At 43.6% G+C, this 14,433-nt stretch overlaps 1 protein-coding gene across 6 annotated transcripts in view; it reads left to right on the top strand.

Annotated features, from left to right (window-relative positions):
- Positions 1-8,075, top strand: part of LOC106599503 (partitioning defective 3 homolog) — a 250,032-nt gene extending 241,957 nt beyond the window's left edge. For all 6 annotated transcript variants that reach the window (XM_082973353.1, XM_082973352.1, XM_082973350.1 and 3 more), the window contains one exon: positions 5,266-8,075. In XM_082973353.1, the coding sequence (XP_082829479.1) occupies positions 5,266-5,683 (418 nt within the window). In that variant the 3' untranslated portion in view covers positions 5,684-8,075. The remainder of the gene's footprint in view (positions 1-5,265) is intronic.
- Positions 8,076-14,433: the final 6,358 nt, after the last annotated feature.

The following is a 14,433-nucleotide window of genomic DNA, read 5'->3' as shown; positions in this document are numbered from 1 at the left end:
ACATGGTGAGGAAACCTGCTGATGCATTACTCAATTTCAAAATTGAACCATTAGAGGATTGTTCATGCTTGTTTAGCAGGAAGCTAAACATTGGCGCCGGAGGGGATGGCTGCCGTCTTATTGGCTCTTAACCAACCGTGCTATTTTTTTTTTTTTGCGTTGTTCTTAACTTGTTTTGTACATAATGTTGCTGCTACCATCTCTTATGACCGAAAAGAGCTTCTGGACATCAGAACTGCGATTACTCACCTCAGATTAGACAAAGACTTTTTAGACACCTGACCAGGCCCAGATCCCCGTCATTGGCTGGAGAAGAAACCCTGATATTTTTCCGCGAAATCTCAGTTGCCTTTTGAGGATCAGGCGACGAGTAGCTAATCTGCCCATGCCTTCCATCCTGATAACTAACGTTCAATCGCTGAAAAAATAAATGGGACGAACTGAAAGCATGTACACTACCATTCAAAAGTTTGGGTTCACTTAGAAATGTCCTTGTTTTTGAAAGAAAAGCACATTTTTTGTCCATTTTTAAAAGAACAAAATTTATCAGAAATACAGTGTAGACATTGTTAATGTTGTAAATGGCTATTGTAGCTGGAAACTGCAGATTTTCTTTTGTAATGGAATATCTACATAGGCGTACAGAGGCCCATTATCAGCAACCATCACTCCTGTGTTCCAATGGCACGTTGTGTTAGCTAATCCAAGTTTCTCATTTTAAAAGGCTAAATGATCAATAGAAAACCCTTTTGCAATTATGTTATCACAGCTGAAAACTGTTGTTCTGGTTAAAGAAGCAATAAAACTGGCCTTCTTTAGACTAGTTGAATATCTGGAGCATCAGCATTTGTGGGTTTCGATTACAGGCTCAAAATGGCCAGAAACAAAGAACCTTCTTCTGAAACTCATCAGTCTATTCTTGTTCTGAGAAATGAAGGCTATTGCATGCAAGAAATTGCCAATAAACTGAAGATCTTGTACAACGCTGTGTACTACTCCCTTCACAGAACAGCGCAAACTGGCCCTAACCAGAATAGAAAGAGGAGTGGGAGGCCCCGGTGCACAACTGAGCAAGAGGACAAGTACATTAGTGTCTAGTTTGAGAAAAAGATGCCTTAAGTCCTCAGCTGGCAGCTTCATTAAATAGTACCCGCAAAACACCAGTCTCAACGTCAACAGTGAAGAGGCGACTCCAGGATGCCAGGAGTTGCAGAGAAAAAGTCATATGTCAGACAGGCCAATAAAAATAAAAGATTAAGATGGGCAAAAGGACACTGGACAGAGGAACTCTGCCTAAAAGGCCACCATCCCGGAGTCGCCTCTTCACTGTTGACGTTGAGACTGTGGGATAATACTTTTCGAACTGTCGTCCAACTCGGAAACTCGGGCCTCTTTCTAGAGCTCCAACCTGAAGATCACTGACTTCATGATTCGGCCTATTTATTATTTTTTTCCCCCCGGAGTTCTCAGTTGTATTGAAAGCACCATAAATCCAGACTTTGACAAAGTTTTATAACAAAATTTGCCCACAAGAAGGACCCCCGCACCACCTTCCTGTGCAAGTGAGCACAGCACTACAAGGCGAGTCCAAAAATGTATTGTATGCTGCTGCATAAATTATGTAATATGCCAGGGAGATATGTATACTGTAGCTAAGAAAAGAAACTCCCTAGAAAGGCCAGAACCTACGAAGAAACCTAGAGAGGAACCAGGTTATGAGGGGTGGCCAGGTCAGGGTTCCATAACCGCAGGCAGAACATTTGAAACTGGAGCAGCAGCACGGCCAGGTGGACTGGGGACAGCAAGGAGTCATCAGGCCAGGTAGTCCTGAGGCATGGTCCTAGGGCTCAGGTCCTCCGAGAGAAAGCGAGAGAGAATTAGAGAGAGCATACTTACCATCCTGAGACCGAGTATCGCCCACAAAGATCTCCGCCACGGCACAAACCAAGGGGGGGGGGCGCCAACCCGGACAGGAAGATCACGTCATTGACTCAACCCACTCAAGTGACGCACCCCTCCTAGGGACGGCATGAAAGAGCACCAGTAAGCCAGTGACTCAGCCCCTGTAATAGGGTTAGAGGCAGAGAATCCCAGTGGAGAGAGGGGAACCGTCCAGGCAGAGACAGCAGGGGTGGTTCGTTGCTCCAGTGCCTTCCGTTCACCTTCACACTCCTGGGCCAGACTACACTCAATCATAGGACCTACTGAAGAGATGAGTCTTCAGTAAAGACTTAAAGGTTGAGACCGAGTCTGTGTCACTCACATGGGTAGGCAGGCCATTCCATAAAAATGGAGCTCTATAGGAGAAAGCCCTGCCTCCAGCTGTTTGCTTAGAAATTCTAGGGACAGTAAGGAGGCCTGCATCTTGTGACCGTAGCGTACGTGTAGGTATGTACGGCAGGACCAAATCGGAAAGATGGGTAGGAGCAAGCCCATGTAATTCTTTGTAGGTTATCAGTAAAATCTTGAAATCAGCCATTGCCTTAACAGGAAGCCAGTGTAGAGAGGCTAGCACTGGAGTAATATGATCACATTTTTTGGTTCTAGTCAAGATTCTAGCAGCCGTGTTTAGCACTAACTGAAGTTTATTTAGTGCTTTATCCGGGTAGCCGGAAAGTAGAGAATTGCAGTAGTCTAACCTAGAAGTGACAAAAGCATGGATAAATTTTTCTGCATCATTTTTGGACATTAAGTTTCAGATTTTTGCAATGTTACTTAGATGGATAAAAAGATCATTAATGTCTTAATGAAATTATGGATTGCCTCTTATCTGCTCATCCTTCCTTTAAGTCATAGTTTGAACATCTTAATTGTCAGTAGAAACCTCATTTGTTTAAGCAAGACATCCATATCAGCTATATTTTTTTTTTTAAAGACAGTAAATGAGGCAGAATTAGCTTTTTCGCTGCCAGACAAGGCTCCACTGATAGCCAGGTGTAGCAGGATTCACTGAAAAGAAAGCTCTGCTGTTGGGACAGTTTTATGTAGGTCCTAACGGTTTGTGGGCACCGTTTGTCACCGTTCTAGTGCAATTAATGTATTGTTTAGTGTAGTGGCTTTGCTGGTATGTAAAAAAAAAAATGTTTTCCCCCACCAAGATTTACACACCAAGACATGCTATAATCGCCACTGCTGCTAGCTAGTACTTCATCAATTCAGCTTAGTCATTGGTTGCTGATACAGATTCCCGCTTGATTCATATTTGATGAAGCACCATTTTTTACGGCAGAGATTTATTGTATAAATGTCTCCGATGCCTGGTCAAAGAAACATCCTGTGCCTTTGTGGTGTCATTTCATTGTAATTCTATTAAGGCCAGTTGTGTTTGTATAAACCTGTTTGTTTAAAAATTCCATTGTATGACTCGACCATGGAGTAATATGGGGCCTGGTATCAGCTTGTGCAATCTTGATTGATTTCATATGGCCCCTTGCTTCTGCAGGGCAAAACTCTCCAACACACACACACACGCTGCCATTGGATGAATCATGGCCTATTTGTGATTCATGTTAGTGTGTTCATAAACAGCGTTTTAGATAAAGGTCAGTTTCCTCCTGGTGAAGCTTTGCTAAACAAGGGGTTCAAGTGAAAATAGGCCTTAAACAATGACGCTTGTGAGAGGCCTTATTCATCATTGACACACAGTATAGATCTCACAGCAGAAGTCTTGTCATTTACATCAGGACCAAAGGTCTTCGGTGTCTGAAGAGAGGCTGTCTAAGTGCTTCCCAAATGGCTCCCTATTCTCTAAATGGTGCACTACTTTTAACCATAGTCCAATGGGCCCTGGTCGAAAGGACAGCACTATGTAGGGAATAGGGTGCAGTCCACATGTACAGTACTGGCATAATATCTAATGGAAAAGAGAATAGATAGCTGGTTTACATGTATTTACAGAGAAACAGCCCAAGTGTGTCTCTTGTGTCAATGTATGAAATATAATCAGATATGGAGTCGTGGAGCCCCATCTTTTGAAATTGGAATCATTGAAGCATGGCTTTAAAATAAACAGCTGGGTTTGTGTTTCTGTTATTGGTTGAAAGGCTAGCATTTCTGTATCTAACCGCCAGTTGTCTTTACACAAAGGTCTGGGTACATTTCTCATTATCATTTTTCCTTCAAATACAGAAATAATACAGTTTCTTCACAGCTGGTTGATAAACCTGCTAATTATGCATGGCTCTGAGACAGAAGCCTGTTTGTTTCAGCCCTGGCTTCAAATACTACTTGAAATCTTTCAAATACTTTTTGAGCGTTTTGCTCTAGCCTGCCTAGAGTGCCAGATGGGTGGGGTTTACAGTTTTGGGTGTTCTATTGGTCCATTAGGTCAGGCAAGCACAGATGAAGTATTTTTTAAATGATTTAAAATAGTGTTTGAACCCAGGTCTAGTTGGTTGATGTTATTATGTCTGTTCCATTTGTCCTGCCCCTGCGATAAGCAGGGCTCAAGGCCTGAACACTCATGCATTTCCTAAGGGCTGAACACAGAGAGGTCACAAAGTGCCCAGTCAAGCATGAGTCTGGGTGATGTCACGCACACTCACTCACTCATATACACACAGACATAAATATATCTCTCTATCTCTCGATCTAGTTATCTATCTAGATATAGATATAGATCACACACACACCTACCTACCTACAGGACTGACTGTGTTTTGTAGGGAAGGGAGCAAGCTGACAGCTCTGCCTTTAAGATCCTGTGTGGCTCAGTTGGTGGAGCATGGTGCTTGCAACGCCAGGATAGTGGGTTCAATTCCCATGGGGGACCAGTAAGGAACAAAAATATCAACTACTGTAAGTTGCTCTGGATAAGAGTGTCTGCTAAATGACTAAAATGTAAGATACCATGTCAGATGTCTAGTGTCAAACCGCCAGACACATTTACTTTACATTTACGTCATTTAGCAGACGCTCTTATCCAGAGCGACTTACAGATTGGTGCATTCACCTTATATCACATAGTGGGCCAAGTTGACTCTCATCTGCAACAGGGCTGCTATTACTGCCTATCAAACCCAATGGGCCGGTCTGTCCTTCACAACATGGCTAAATGGATGGGAATGGCTGTGTCACTGTCCCTCTAGGTGTATGTGTTCATTTTTGGTTTATCGTGTGCTAAATTGCCTATTGGTCATGTGTGGCGCTGTGCCTTGTCTGCCCCAGCCTCTCTGTGGAATCTCCTCTCTTTCTGAACTCCTTCTCTTTAAAACCCTCTTAACCTCTTTACTCGCGTCTCACCCTGCCTTCTCTCCCTCCCTCCAGACAACCCAGGAAGAACCCTAGCTCCATCTCTCAGGACTCCTGGGTCAAGGTCTACCCGCCGGGCGAGGGCTTCCAGACGACCAAGGAGAACCCTCGCTACTCCAGCTACAAGGGCTCCAGGAACGGCTACCCGGGGATGAGCAGTGTGAATGCCCGCGTCTTGCTGGAGGCCCAGGAGCTGCTGAGGCAGGAGCAGAGACGCAGGGAGCAGAAGGCGAAAGGGAAGCAGCTACTCCTAGCACCCCCGCAGGAGCACCACGGGAACAACACCTACAACGCCACTCCTTCATACACTGCTCACAAGGACCCTGTGTCGCCTAAGGGCCCCTATAGACAGGACGTACCCCCCTCGCCATCCCAGCTGGCCAGGCTCAACAGGCTGCAGGGGCCCGAGAAGGGGAGGCCCTTCTACTCCTGAGGGGATAGGGGAAGGGAAGGGACAGGGCAGCCAAGAAGAGGCCACAGTTGGTGGCGACTACTTCAGGAGCTGATTAGCTATAGAATGGGGAGGCCCTTCTACTCCTGAGGGGATAGGGACAGAGTGGGCCAGAGGGGCCATAGTTGTGGAAGATGTGGACAATTTGAGTTAGGGAATGCACAGTGAGTGTTCGTATTAATGGCTTCCCCTGGATGTGACCTCTTAGTCCTCTGTTCAGTCCCAGTCAGTCCTGTTCCCTCCCACAGACTGTTGTTAAATGAGACTTTCAGTGCCTCTTGTATTCATGGTCATGATGCTTTCTGGGGTAGTAGTGGTGTTGTGGGATTCATAGACATCTGTCACCCTCACGCTCTGACAATCATACAGGCAAACAGATGTTTCAAACAATGGAGGTGTGTGTGTGTGTGTGTGTGTGTGTGTGTGTGTGTGTGAGAGAGACTTTCTTAATGTGTGTGTGCTTTATGCTAGTGTGGTGTGGACACTTACAAGGTCGCCTGGTTTTGTTAAACCATGGCTCCTACTTGACCTGCCCTCCCCTGGACATGAACCTCCCCATAGTTGGTACTACACTAACAAGTCAAAACAACAACGCTGAGCTCTCACTATTCTATTTCTCTGTTTTCATCCTTTTTTTCTTTACTTCAGTAGTCACCAGTGGGCTAGAGAAAACAGAGGGAGTGTGTAAAAGGAGGGGGAGCATAGCACTGGTTATTAATGAAGGACTCTCATAAATTATTCATGTGTGTGCCATCTCCATGGAGAGAGAGAGAGAGAGCGTCTCTGATCCACTCCCTGGCCTCTCTGCTCTGGGCACGGCTAATCTGGCCTGCCTGTCTCTGGCTTCCTCCTCTCCCTCACCACCACTTCCTCCTCCTCTTTCACCTCTCCTCCTCCCCCTCACCTCTTTCACCTCTCCTCTTCTTCCACCTCTCCTCCTCCCCCTCACCACCACTTCCCCTCTTCCCCCTTCCACTCCTAGTTCACCTCTCCTCCTCCCCCTCACGTCCTTTTCCAACTCTCCCCCGTCAACCATGCACTGAATTTTGCATCACAAGCTGCCTGCCACAGCCAGAGAACAGAACACAGCACCTAAAGGCTGTGGTGAAGTGGAGGGCCACGCCACAGTGTCTCTCCGCAGAGAGACAATCGGAGTACCGACGCAAAATTTAGGTTCAATCTTCCCTTGTTCATAAAAAATGAATAGTGTTTGAGTGGTAATTGCTTTCAGCTGCCGTATAGCGGAGGACTAGTGAGTCGCTCTCCTCTTGTAAATAATGGACCTTTAATGTAACGATGCTCTGATGTCTATGAAATGTACCAAATGGTGGAGATAAATTTCATCCGAACAAAGGAGAGCACAGAAAAGATAAAAAATATAATGACTGTGGTACGTACTCTGTGTGCCGCCTCGTGGTATACTATAACAGACGTGTCTGGCACCTCGCTGCTTTGGAGACGTGCTTCAGTGTTCTCCCTATGCCAATTACAGCCATACGAAATGCATTAGCTTCCATTTGTGAGTTAATACAGTGTCTGTGTCCCAAATGGGACCCTACTATCTACACAGTGCACTACGGGCCCTGGTCAAAAGTAGTGCATTAAATGAGGAATCGGCTGTTGAACACGTCTAACATGGAAATAAGACTGTGTGTTCTGTCGTCTGTACTCCAGTACCTTGCCAATGTCTGCAGTCTGGTTGGAATCTGTTGTATGGTGTCCATTGCTAGTCTAGTTCCAGACCTGTTTCTGCTATCTTGTTCATTTCTATGGTCATTATAGTTAACAAGGGTGTAGGCAGAAGTTCCCCTGGCTAAGTTGCTGATCTTATGTCAGTTTTTCATTTCCCCCCACTAAATGGTTAAGGATTGGGGGGAGGGGAAGCTGATCCTAAATCTGTACCTAGGGGAACATCACCCCAGAGTAGTAAATAAGACAGGGCAAATAGATCTGGGATCAGGTGGTCCATGGCTAAGTTGAGAGTTCAATAATAAGTGCCTGAGATGCCGTACACTTCCTGAATAGGGAAAACAATGACACAACACCATTACACCATGTGTTTTAACATAGTATTATAATCTCTACAGCACAGTATGTGTTTTGATTGTTTTGGGGCTGAAAAGCATTTGTTTTTTTTTACAGTGAGTTCAAATAAGCCTCTGCACAGCTGATCAGTGTATTTGTATCCTGTCTGTTTGACTTTGCCTTCTCAATGCTGTACGTATCATGATGCTTAAAGTATAAAGCTATTGTAAGCACAGTGCAATTGTTTTTCAGACTTTTACATGATATGTTTAGACATGTATACAGACACTTTTCCTGTACATATCACATTTAGAATAAAAGGAAGGCTGTTTCATCCTGTTTACAACTATGTCTGGGTTATCCTCCGTTTGTCATCCTCTCCTTTGAATAATGAACTGGCAGTGATATCAGGTTATTTCCTCGTTAGTAGCAGTGAGTCTGGTTTGATCCACTCTTGTATCTTTAATATGCTTTTGCCTTTTCTATCAATAGGTTATTGTAGTTCTAGCTTCACATATTTCATGTAAACAGGTGTGTGTGTGTGTGTGTGTGTGTGTGTGTGTGTGTGTGTGTGTGTGTGTGTGTGTGTGTGTGTGTGTGTGTGTGTGTGTGTGTGTGTGTGTGTGTGTGTGTGTGTGCGCGCTTGTGTCTGTATGCTTGTGTAAGTGTGCGTGCTTTAGTGCCTGCGTGTCGGTGTTTGTATAGTCAATGCAGTCAGAATGTTGTAGAATTTAAGGCTGATGTGTTTCCTGTTGTTAATTGCACTCACATTCCCATTGTCTCATACGGAGGTGTTAAATTACTCAGGCTACTGTGTCTGTTCCGAGGGTTAAAGTTGACGTTCTAAGCAAATACCATTAATCCGTTTCAGCTACCGAGGGGGGGGGCTCTCTTGAAAGGAATATGAGAGAGGAGGAAAAAAATATGTTGAAGGAAAGAAATCCTTTCATCTCATCCTGTTCTTTTATCTTCATAGCTTTGTCTGCTCTTTCATCAATTTATAAAAGAATGCCTCACAGAGAGAGAGGCGTCTCCCTATGCTGTTGGCAAAGCCTCCGGCCAGAGGAGGATTGTCTTTGATTTCTGATTCGTAGATAGTCAATGACCTTCAGGCGTTCCTCTATGGCACAACCAGAGGAACCAGAAATATGTATTATTGTGGAATGCGTGTCCGTTTGATCCCGTGCTCTGGATGTTTTACTGCTATGACTGACTTGGTGTTTAGTTTGAGTTAGGAAATGTGACACTCAACCATTCTTTTGCTTTCTTGCTGTGTCTTTTCAAACGCATGACTACTTGGTCGTTTTCACTTGGAACCAAATGGAAGCAAACGGGCCAAAACGGGGAGGGACCTTGTTGAATTTTTCCATAAAGAAACATTTGTTTTTGTTGCTTTCCATTGCACAACGTTTTTCTATGGTGTGCACTAACTGATATGACCCAGATGAAAGACAGCTGAATGAATGACGAGGGACCGTAAGATGCATAAAAAAAATGTATTACAGTTTCCAAACCTACAGTAGATTTTGCCCTTACACATTCTTGTCCATGATAGTAAAAACACATGTCCACATTCCTCTCAGAACAGCGTGTTGTTGCCGTAAGAGGCCTTTTCCTGAGTTCCAGCATTCCGGGCATCGCCCAACATCGCCATGCTGATGTGAAGGTCATCCAGGGTCACCGAGAGGTCAGTGTTCACCCTCAGCTGGTGCTCAGTTCACAGGATTCACAGCCTGCTTTGAGTTAACTACATACATACCATGCATTTAACACTGTGGCTATCACCTCTTCTCATTAGTATATAAATATATGTATGATATAAACGTGCATATATGGCGTGTATATGGTATAACGTTATTTAACACTGGTGTTCAGCTTGCAGCTCAGACTGGCATTGATTAACAGTGTTGACCTCTCCAGGACAGTTTCCATGGGATCAGTATGAAGATAGGAGGATAACGATCACAGGTCTTCATCTGCTTGCCTAGTGATGGAGAATTGGATACATTTTAGATGGGACATAAAATATGAAGAACACTGCGTCATGTAAGACAAGCGCTGATTAATTTTACGATAGTCTAGAATCCATATGTAAGGGAGCATCCAACGGGTCGATCTCAGTTTCTTGTTGTGTATTTGAGTTGTTTTCAGCCCAGGTTCACGCAGCAGCAGAAGTCTGGTGTGGACTGAGGGTAATAAGTGTTTGTACCCCAGCCAAGCCAGTGCTGCAATATCATTACTCATACTCTTAACAGCTAACTCTGAGCTTGTAATGCTCTCCTCTCTCCATAACTCCCAGCCACACCATGGATCACTTCCTCAAAGGCCTTTCTCTATGGAGAAATGAATAACAAACACTGGGCTTCGTAACCGCCAATTTCACTGTTGTCACGTCATCGTAGAGTTAGTGCGGTTCATTATACCCCATCATTCTATATTGAAACGCAATCAAGCTCATGAACACGTCAGACCTGTCTTCATATACTCTTCAAAATCATTTCAAATACTGTATCTGTCCTTGATTGTGCTTACCTGTTGCAATGGAACCAATAGAAAAGTCCAACATTGCAAACCCCTCCCACCTGGCACTCCAAGCAGAATAAAGCTATTTATTCAAAGTATTTGAACACCGGTCTGGAACACGTTTGGAGATCGGGTGGGTCGGTACAGTGAGGGGCTGTTCTGACTGAGGTGACACCTGTTTCTGCTTTCTTGCTGGTTTTCCTGTATTTCCGCTGTATTCTCTGGGATGGATGGAGTCTTAAAGGGTGTTTCGAGATGAAGCTGTGCTAATCAGAGAGAATCTGAAGCATAAATCCTGAAGGAGACAAAGGAATTCTCCCAAATGGCCCTCGATTGCCTATTATAGTGCTCTGATCAGAATAAGTGCACTATGGGCCCTGGTCAAAAGTAGTGCACGACATAGGCAATAGGGTGCTATTTGGGACTGAGACAAAGGAAACCAATAGGAGGAAGTCCCCCAGGTCTAATCTTAACCCTCTGCTGTTGGAGGAACCTCTGGTGGGGTTTTACTATGGATTAACATAGACCATGGTGTTGTCTACTTATCTAGCTACCTACCACACACAGACAGGTTGACAGACACCACAATCCTCAGCAAACACTGTTTCATCACATCCACATTGGTGCAGTTTTCCATGCTCTAAGGTAATCTCATGTCTGTGGCCTGTCATGGAACACCATTAAAAAGGATTGTGGCACTCCTTTGTGGAAGCGTTATATAAACAATCTCAGTATTTAGTTTGTACAGTATAGTTTGTAGCTACTGCTCTTGACTTGTGGGGAGTAAGAAAGGCAGCCTGGCAGCACTAGCCAAATACAGCAGGAGTCCTGACTCCGTAAGGCATTTATACTCCAAACAGAATTCACCCAGCTTCTCTCTTTCAAATGCACCCTGAAATGGCTCTAACATGCCTTATTCCCTCTGTTTAACCCCAGTTAGCCATAAAATCATTCTTTGCTGTCTGCTGGACAGATACTGGCTGGCATGTTCTCTCAGTGTTCAAAATATACCATATTCCCTACATAGTCCCTCTATATATCCTATTTGGGATGCCCATGTACACACCCAGGCAGTCTGGAGAGTTTGCGCCTATAAATAGTTTCCCTTCCAATAAATTACTAGTGTGTAAACTTACTGTAAAAGTTATGGTCATGCTCTCTGTGACGGATATATTTCATATGCAGGAAGTGGCTTCCCACTAGGCGCAAACTGGTTGAATCAACATTGTTTCAATGTACTTTGTCAATGTTTTGTGATATGTATTTTCTATGTAAAATCCACCAACATAAACTGTTGTTTTGTGGGTAAAATATCTACCACAGGATTATGATTACCAAATTTCAACAAACCTTGTATAAAATATGTTGAATTTGTACCTTTTAAAACAACGTCAGATCTTCAATGTTATATCCACTAGCAGAAAAAACAAACAATAGGCTGGGCAGCCCCTCCTAGAGAACTGATCTATCTACAGCTGTCCTTTGGTCTCTCATCCAGGGTTTTAACCAAGCCCTGCTTAGCTATGATATTTGTCACTGACTATTACCAATGTGCTATCATGAGAATCATTGTTAAGCAATCTCCGCTTAAAAACTAAATAGATGTACTGTTGCTTTTAAAGTCATTTCAAAGGGTAGGTTTAGCAAATTAAATGTGACCATACTTTATCACTCAAATATCATGCTGTTTAGGCCTAAATAGCATTTGCAAAGTCATCAACAGCTTTCAACCCAGGATTCAACTACAAATAGGCAATACATAGATGGGTATAGGGTTTCAAACTGGTTGATTTTACATTGAATGATATATAGTGATATTGAATTGTGTTTGGTTGTCAATGCAACCAAATATCAGTATTTGAAGGATGAAGGGCAGGGGGGAGAGTGTGAGGTAAGAGAGGGGGACACCCCAACACCTGTAGTGGGAGCTGCCCCCAGTGCATGACCATCTGGCTCTGTCTCTGGGATTGGACTGGGCTCTAATGGTCATAGATATTTGCAAGCATACACACACAAACACACTTTCTCTTGTTTTTGTTCTCTTTCTCCCTGTAATTTTAGGAGATCCAGATAATATATTTATTCTTCTGCTTTTATAGAGCATCTCCTTTACATCCAGGTGAATAACGAGTCTCTTCATTTCGTTTATGTGTAATGTCATATGCCCTGCCGTGCTACAGTCTGTCGATGAGTCGCTATTAAAGGTTCATATTCCCTTTGAGACAGTGGGAATATGGTACATTTCTACATTACAATGCATGTGTCCCAAAAGGCACCCTATTCCAGATTAAGCACACTACTTTTGACCAGGGCCCGTAGGGCTGAATGTTTATTAGAACCCCCTCTGGTGATGTTGCCTTTTTAATTACTCTGTATTGCCTATTGGCTGTACCTACAGGTGGGTCCATTTTGGCTCAAGCATTGCACAGTAACACAATCACAAAATGAGCCACTGGTACTGTTGTGGCTCTAGTTTCCCAGCATACTTCCCCCTCCTTTCTTGTTATTGACAGTGAGCTGCAGATGAGCCTGTTGCTGGGAGGAGAGAGGGAGTGGCACCCTATTCCCTATGTAGTGAATTATTTTGACTAGATCCCTATGAGTAAATGTCAAAAGTAATGCACTTCATAGGGAATAGGGTACCATTTGGGACGTAGCCTGGGTGAATGAAGATTAATGACACCACCAGGACTGTGTCTCCTGTTAATAATGCTTATTCATCACTGTCCCTGTCTGCCTCTGGATGCTGTAAACACACACACACACACACACACACACACACACACACACACACACACACACACACACACACACACACACACACATTTGTTTTACCCTTCTTGTGGGGACCAAACAATTGCTTCCCATTCTAAATCCTATTTTCCCTTACCCCTATGCCTAAAATAGCCTTTTTCCTTGTGGGGACCGGTCTAAATTGTCTCAAGGTATGAATGCTTATTGGGGAACAGTACCTTTAACAGTACGTGTTTGTATGATGATGTTCCTTCCATACACTTGTTTCAATTACGTCCTATGTGAATACTCTTATGTCCACTGTGTGTGTGTTTTAATGCATAATCCTATCAAAGAGTCTGATAGCTGAAGAGCACGTAAAATATATTTTATTTCATTTGAAAGCACTGCACAGTACACACAACCATATGCCTTAGCCAAGATAACAGAAAGACCATGAAAAAAGGAGCTACAATTTAAGAAATGAAAGGGACCTCTGTCCTCAAACTGCTGCTTGATAGAAACCCATTTCAGCTCTGGCATTTCTGCCCATAATGGCAAATAAAGACTGGAGAGTGTCCAAGATGGGGTCTCTAAATGAAAAAACGTGGAGGCTCTGACCCAGGGCCAAGGCCTGTCCATCTCTTCAGCCTAGTACAGCTGCTGACCAGGCCTGCGTACCAAAAGGCACCCCTACTCCCTACACAGTGCACTACTTTTGACCAACATCTTAACATTCAGATGTCCATATGGTCTGTAATGATGAAGATATTAGCATCGTATGATTTCATATTTCAGTGGATTGTGTACTGTTTTATTTGAGAAATAAGACATAGACATTAAAATTAGTCAGCATTTTAATGAAAATGACTGTCACGGTCGTCGTAATGGAGGGACCAAGGCGCAGCGGGTGTGTGAATACTCATTTTATTTAACACGAAAAAAAAAAAAAACGATGAACGGACGACAAACAGCCTTGTAGGCTCACACAGCAGTACAAAGAACAATCTCCCACAATCCCCAAAACAAACAAACTCCTAATTATAGGACCTTCAATCAGAGGCAAAAATAACCTGCTGCCTCCAATTGAAGGCCCCAATCCCAAATACTAAACATAGAAATAAACACCCTAGAAACAGACATAGAACTGTACAACATAGAACTAAACCAAAAAAAAACAGAAACATAAATAAAACGCCCCTCTACATAAACACACACTCAAAACCATATAACACAAATACCCCCTGCCACGTCCTGACCAAACTATAATAACAAATAACCCCTTTACTGGTCAGGACGTGACAATGACAATGTTATTACATGATACCATAGTACCCAACACGTCATGCTAGATCCAGCTACATTATCTCAGACATGATGCACCAGCATAGAGAAAGGAGCTCAATGGGAATATGAGTTAAAATGGTTAGTGTCATATTTGATCTAATTTT

The sequence above is a fragment of the Salmo salar genome, chromosome 03 (assembly GCF_965601325.2).
Source record: "Salmo salar chromosome 03, fSalSal1, whole genome shotgun sequence".
Lineage (NCBI taxonomy): Eukaryota > Metazoa > Chordata > Actinopteri > Salmoniformes > Salmonidae > Salmo > Salmo salar.
The sequence above is the reverse complement of the archived record's forward strand: the minus strand, read 5'-3'. Positions and strand labels throughout refer to the sequence as shown.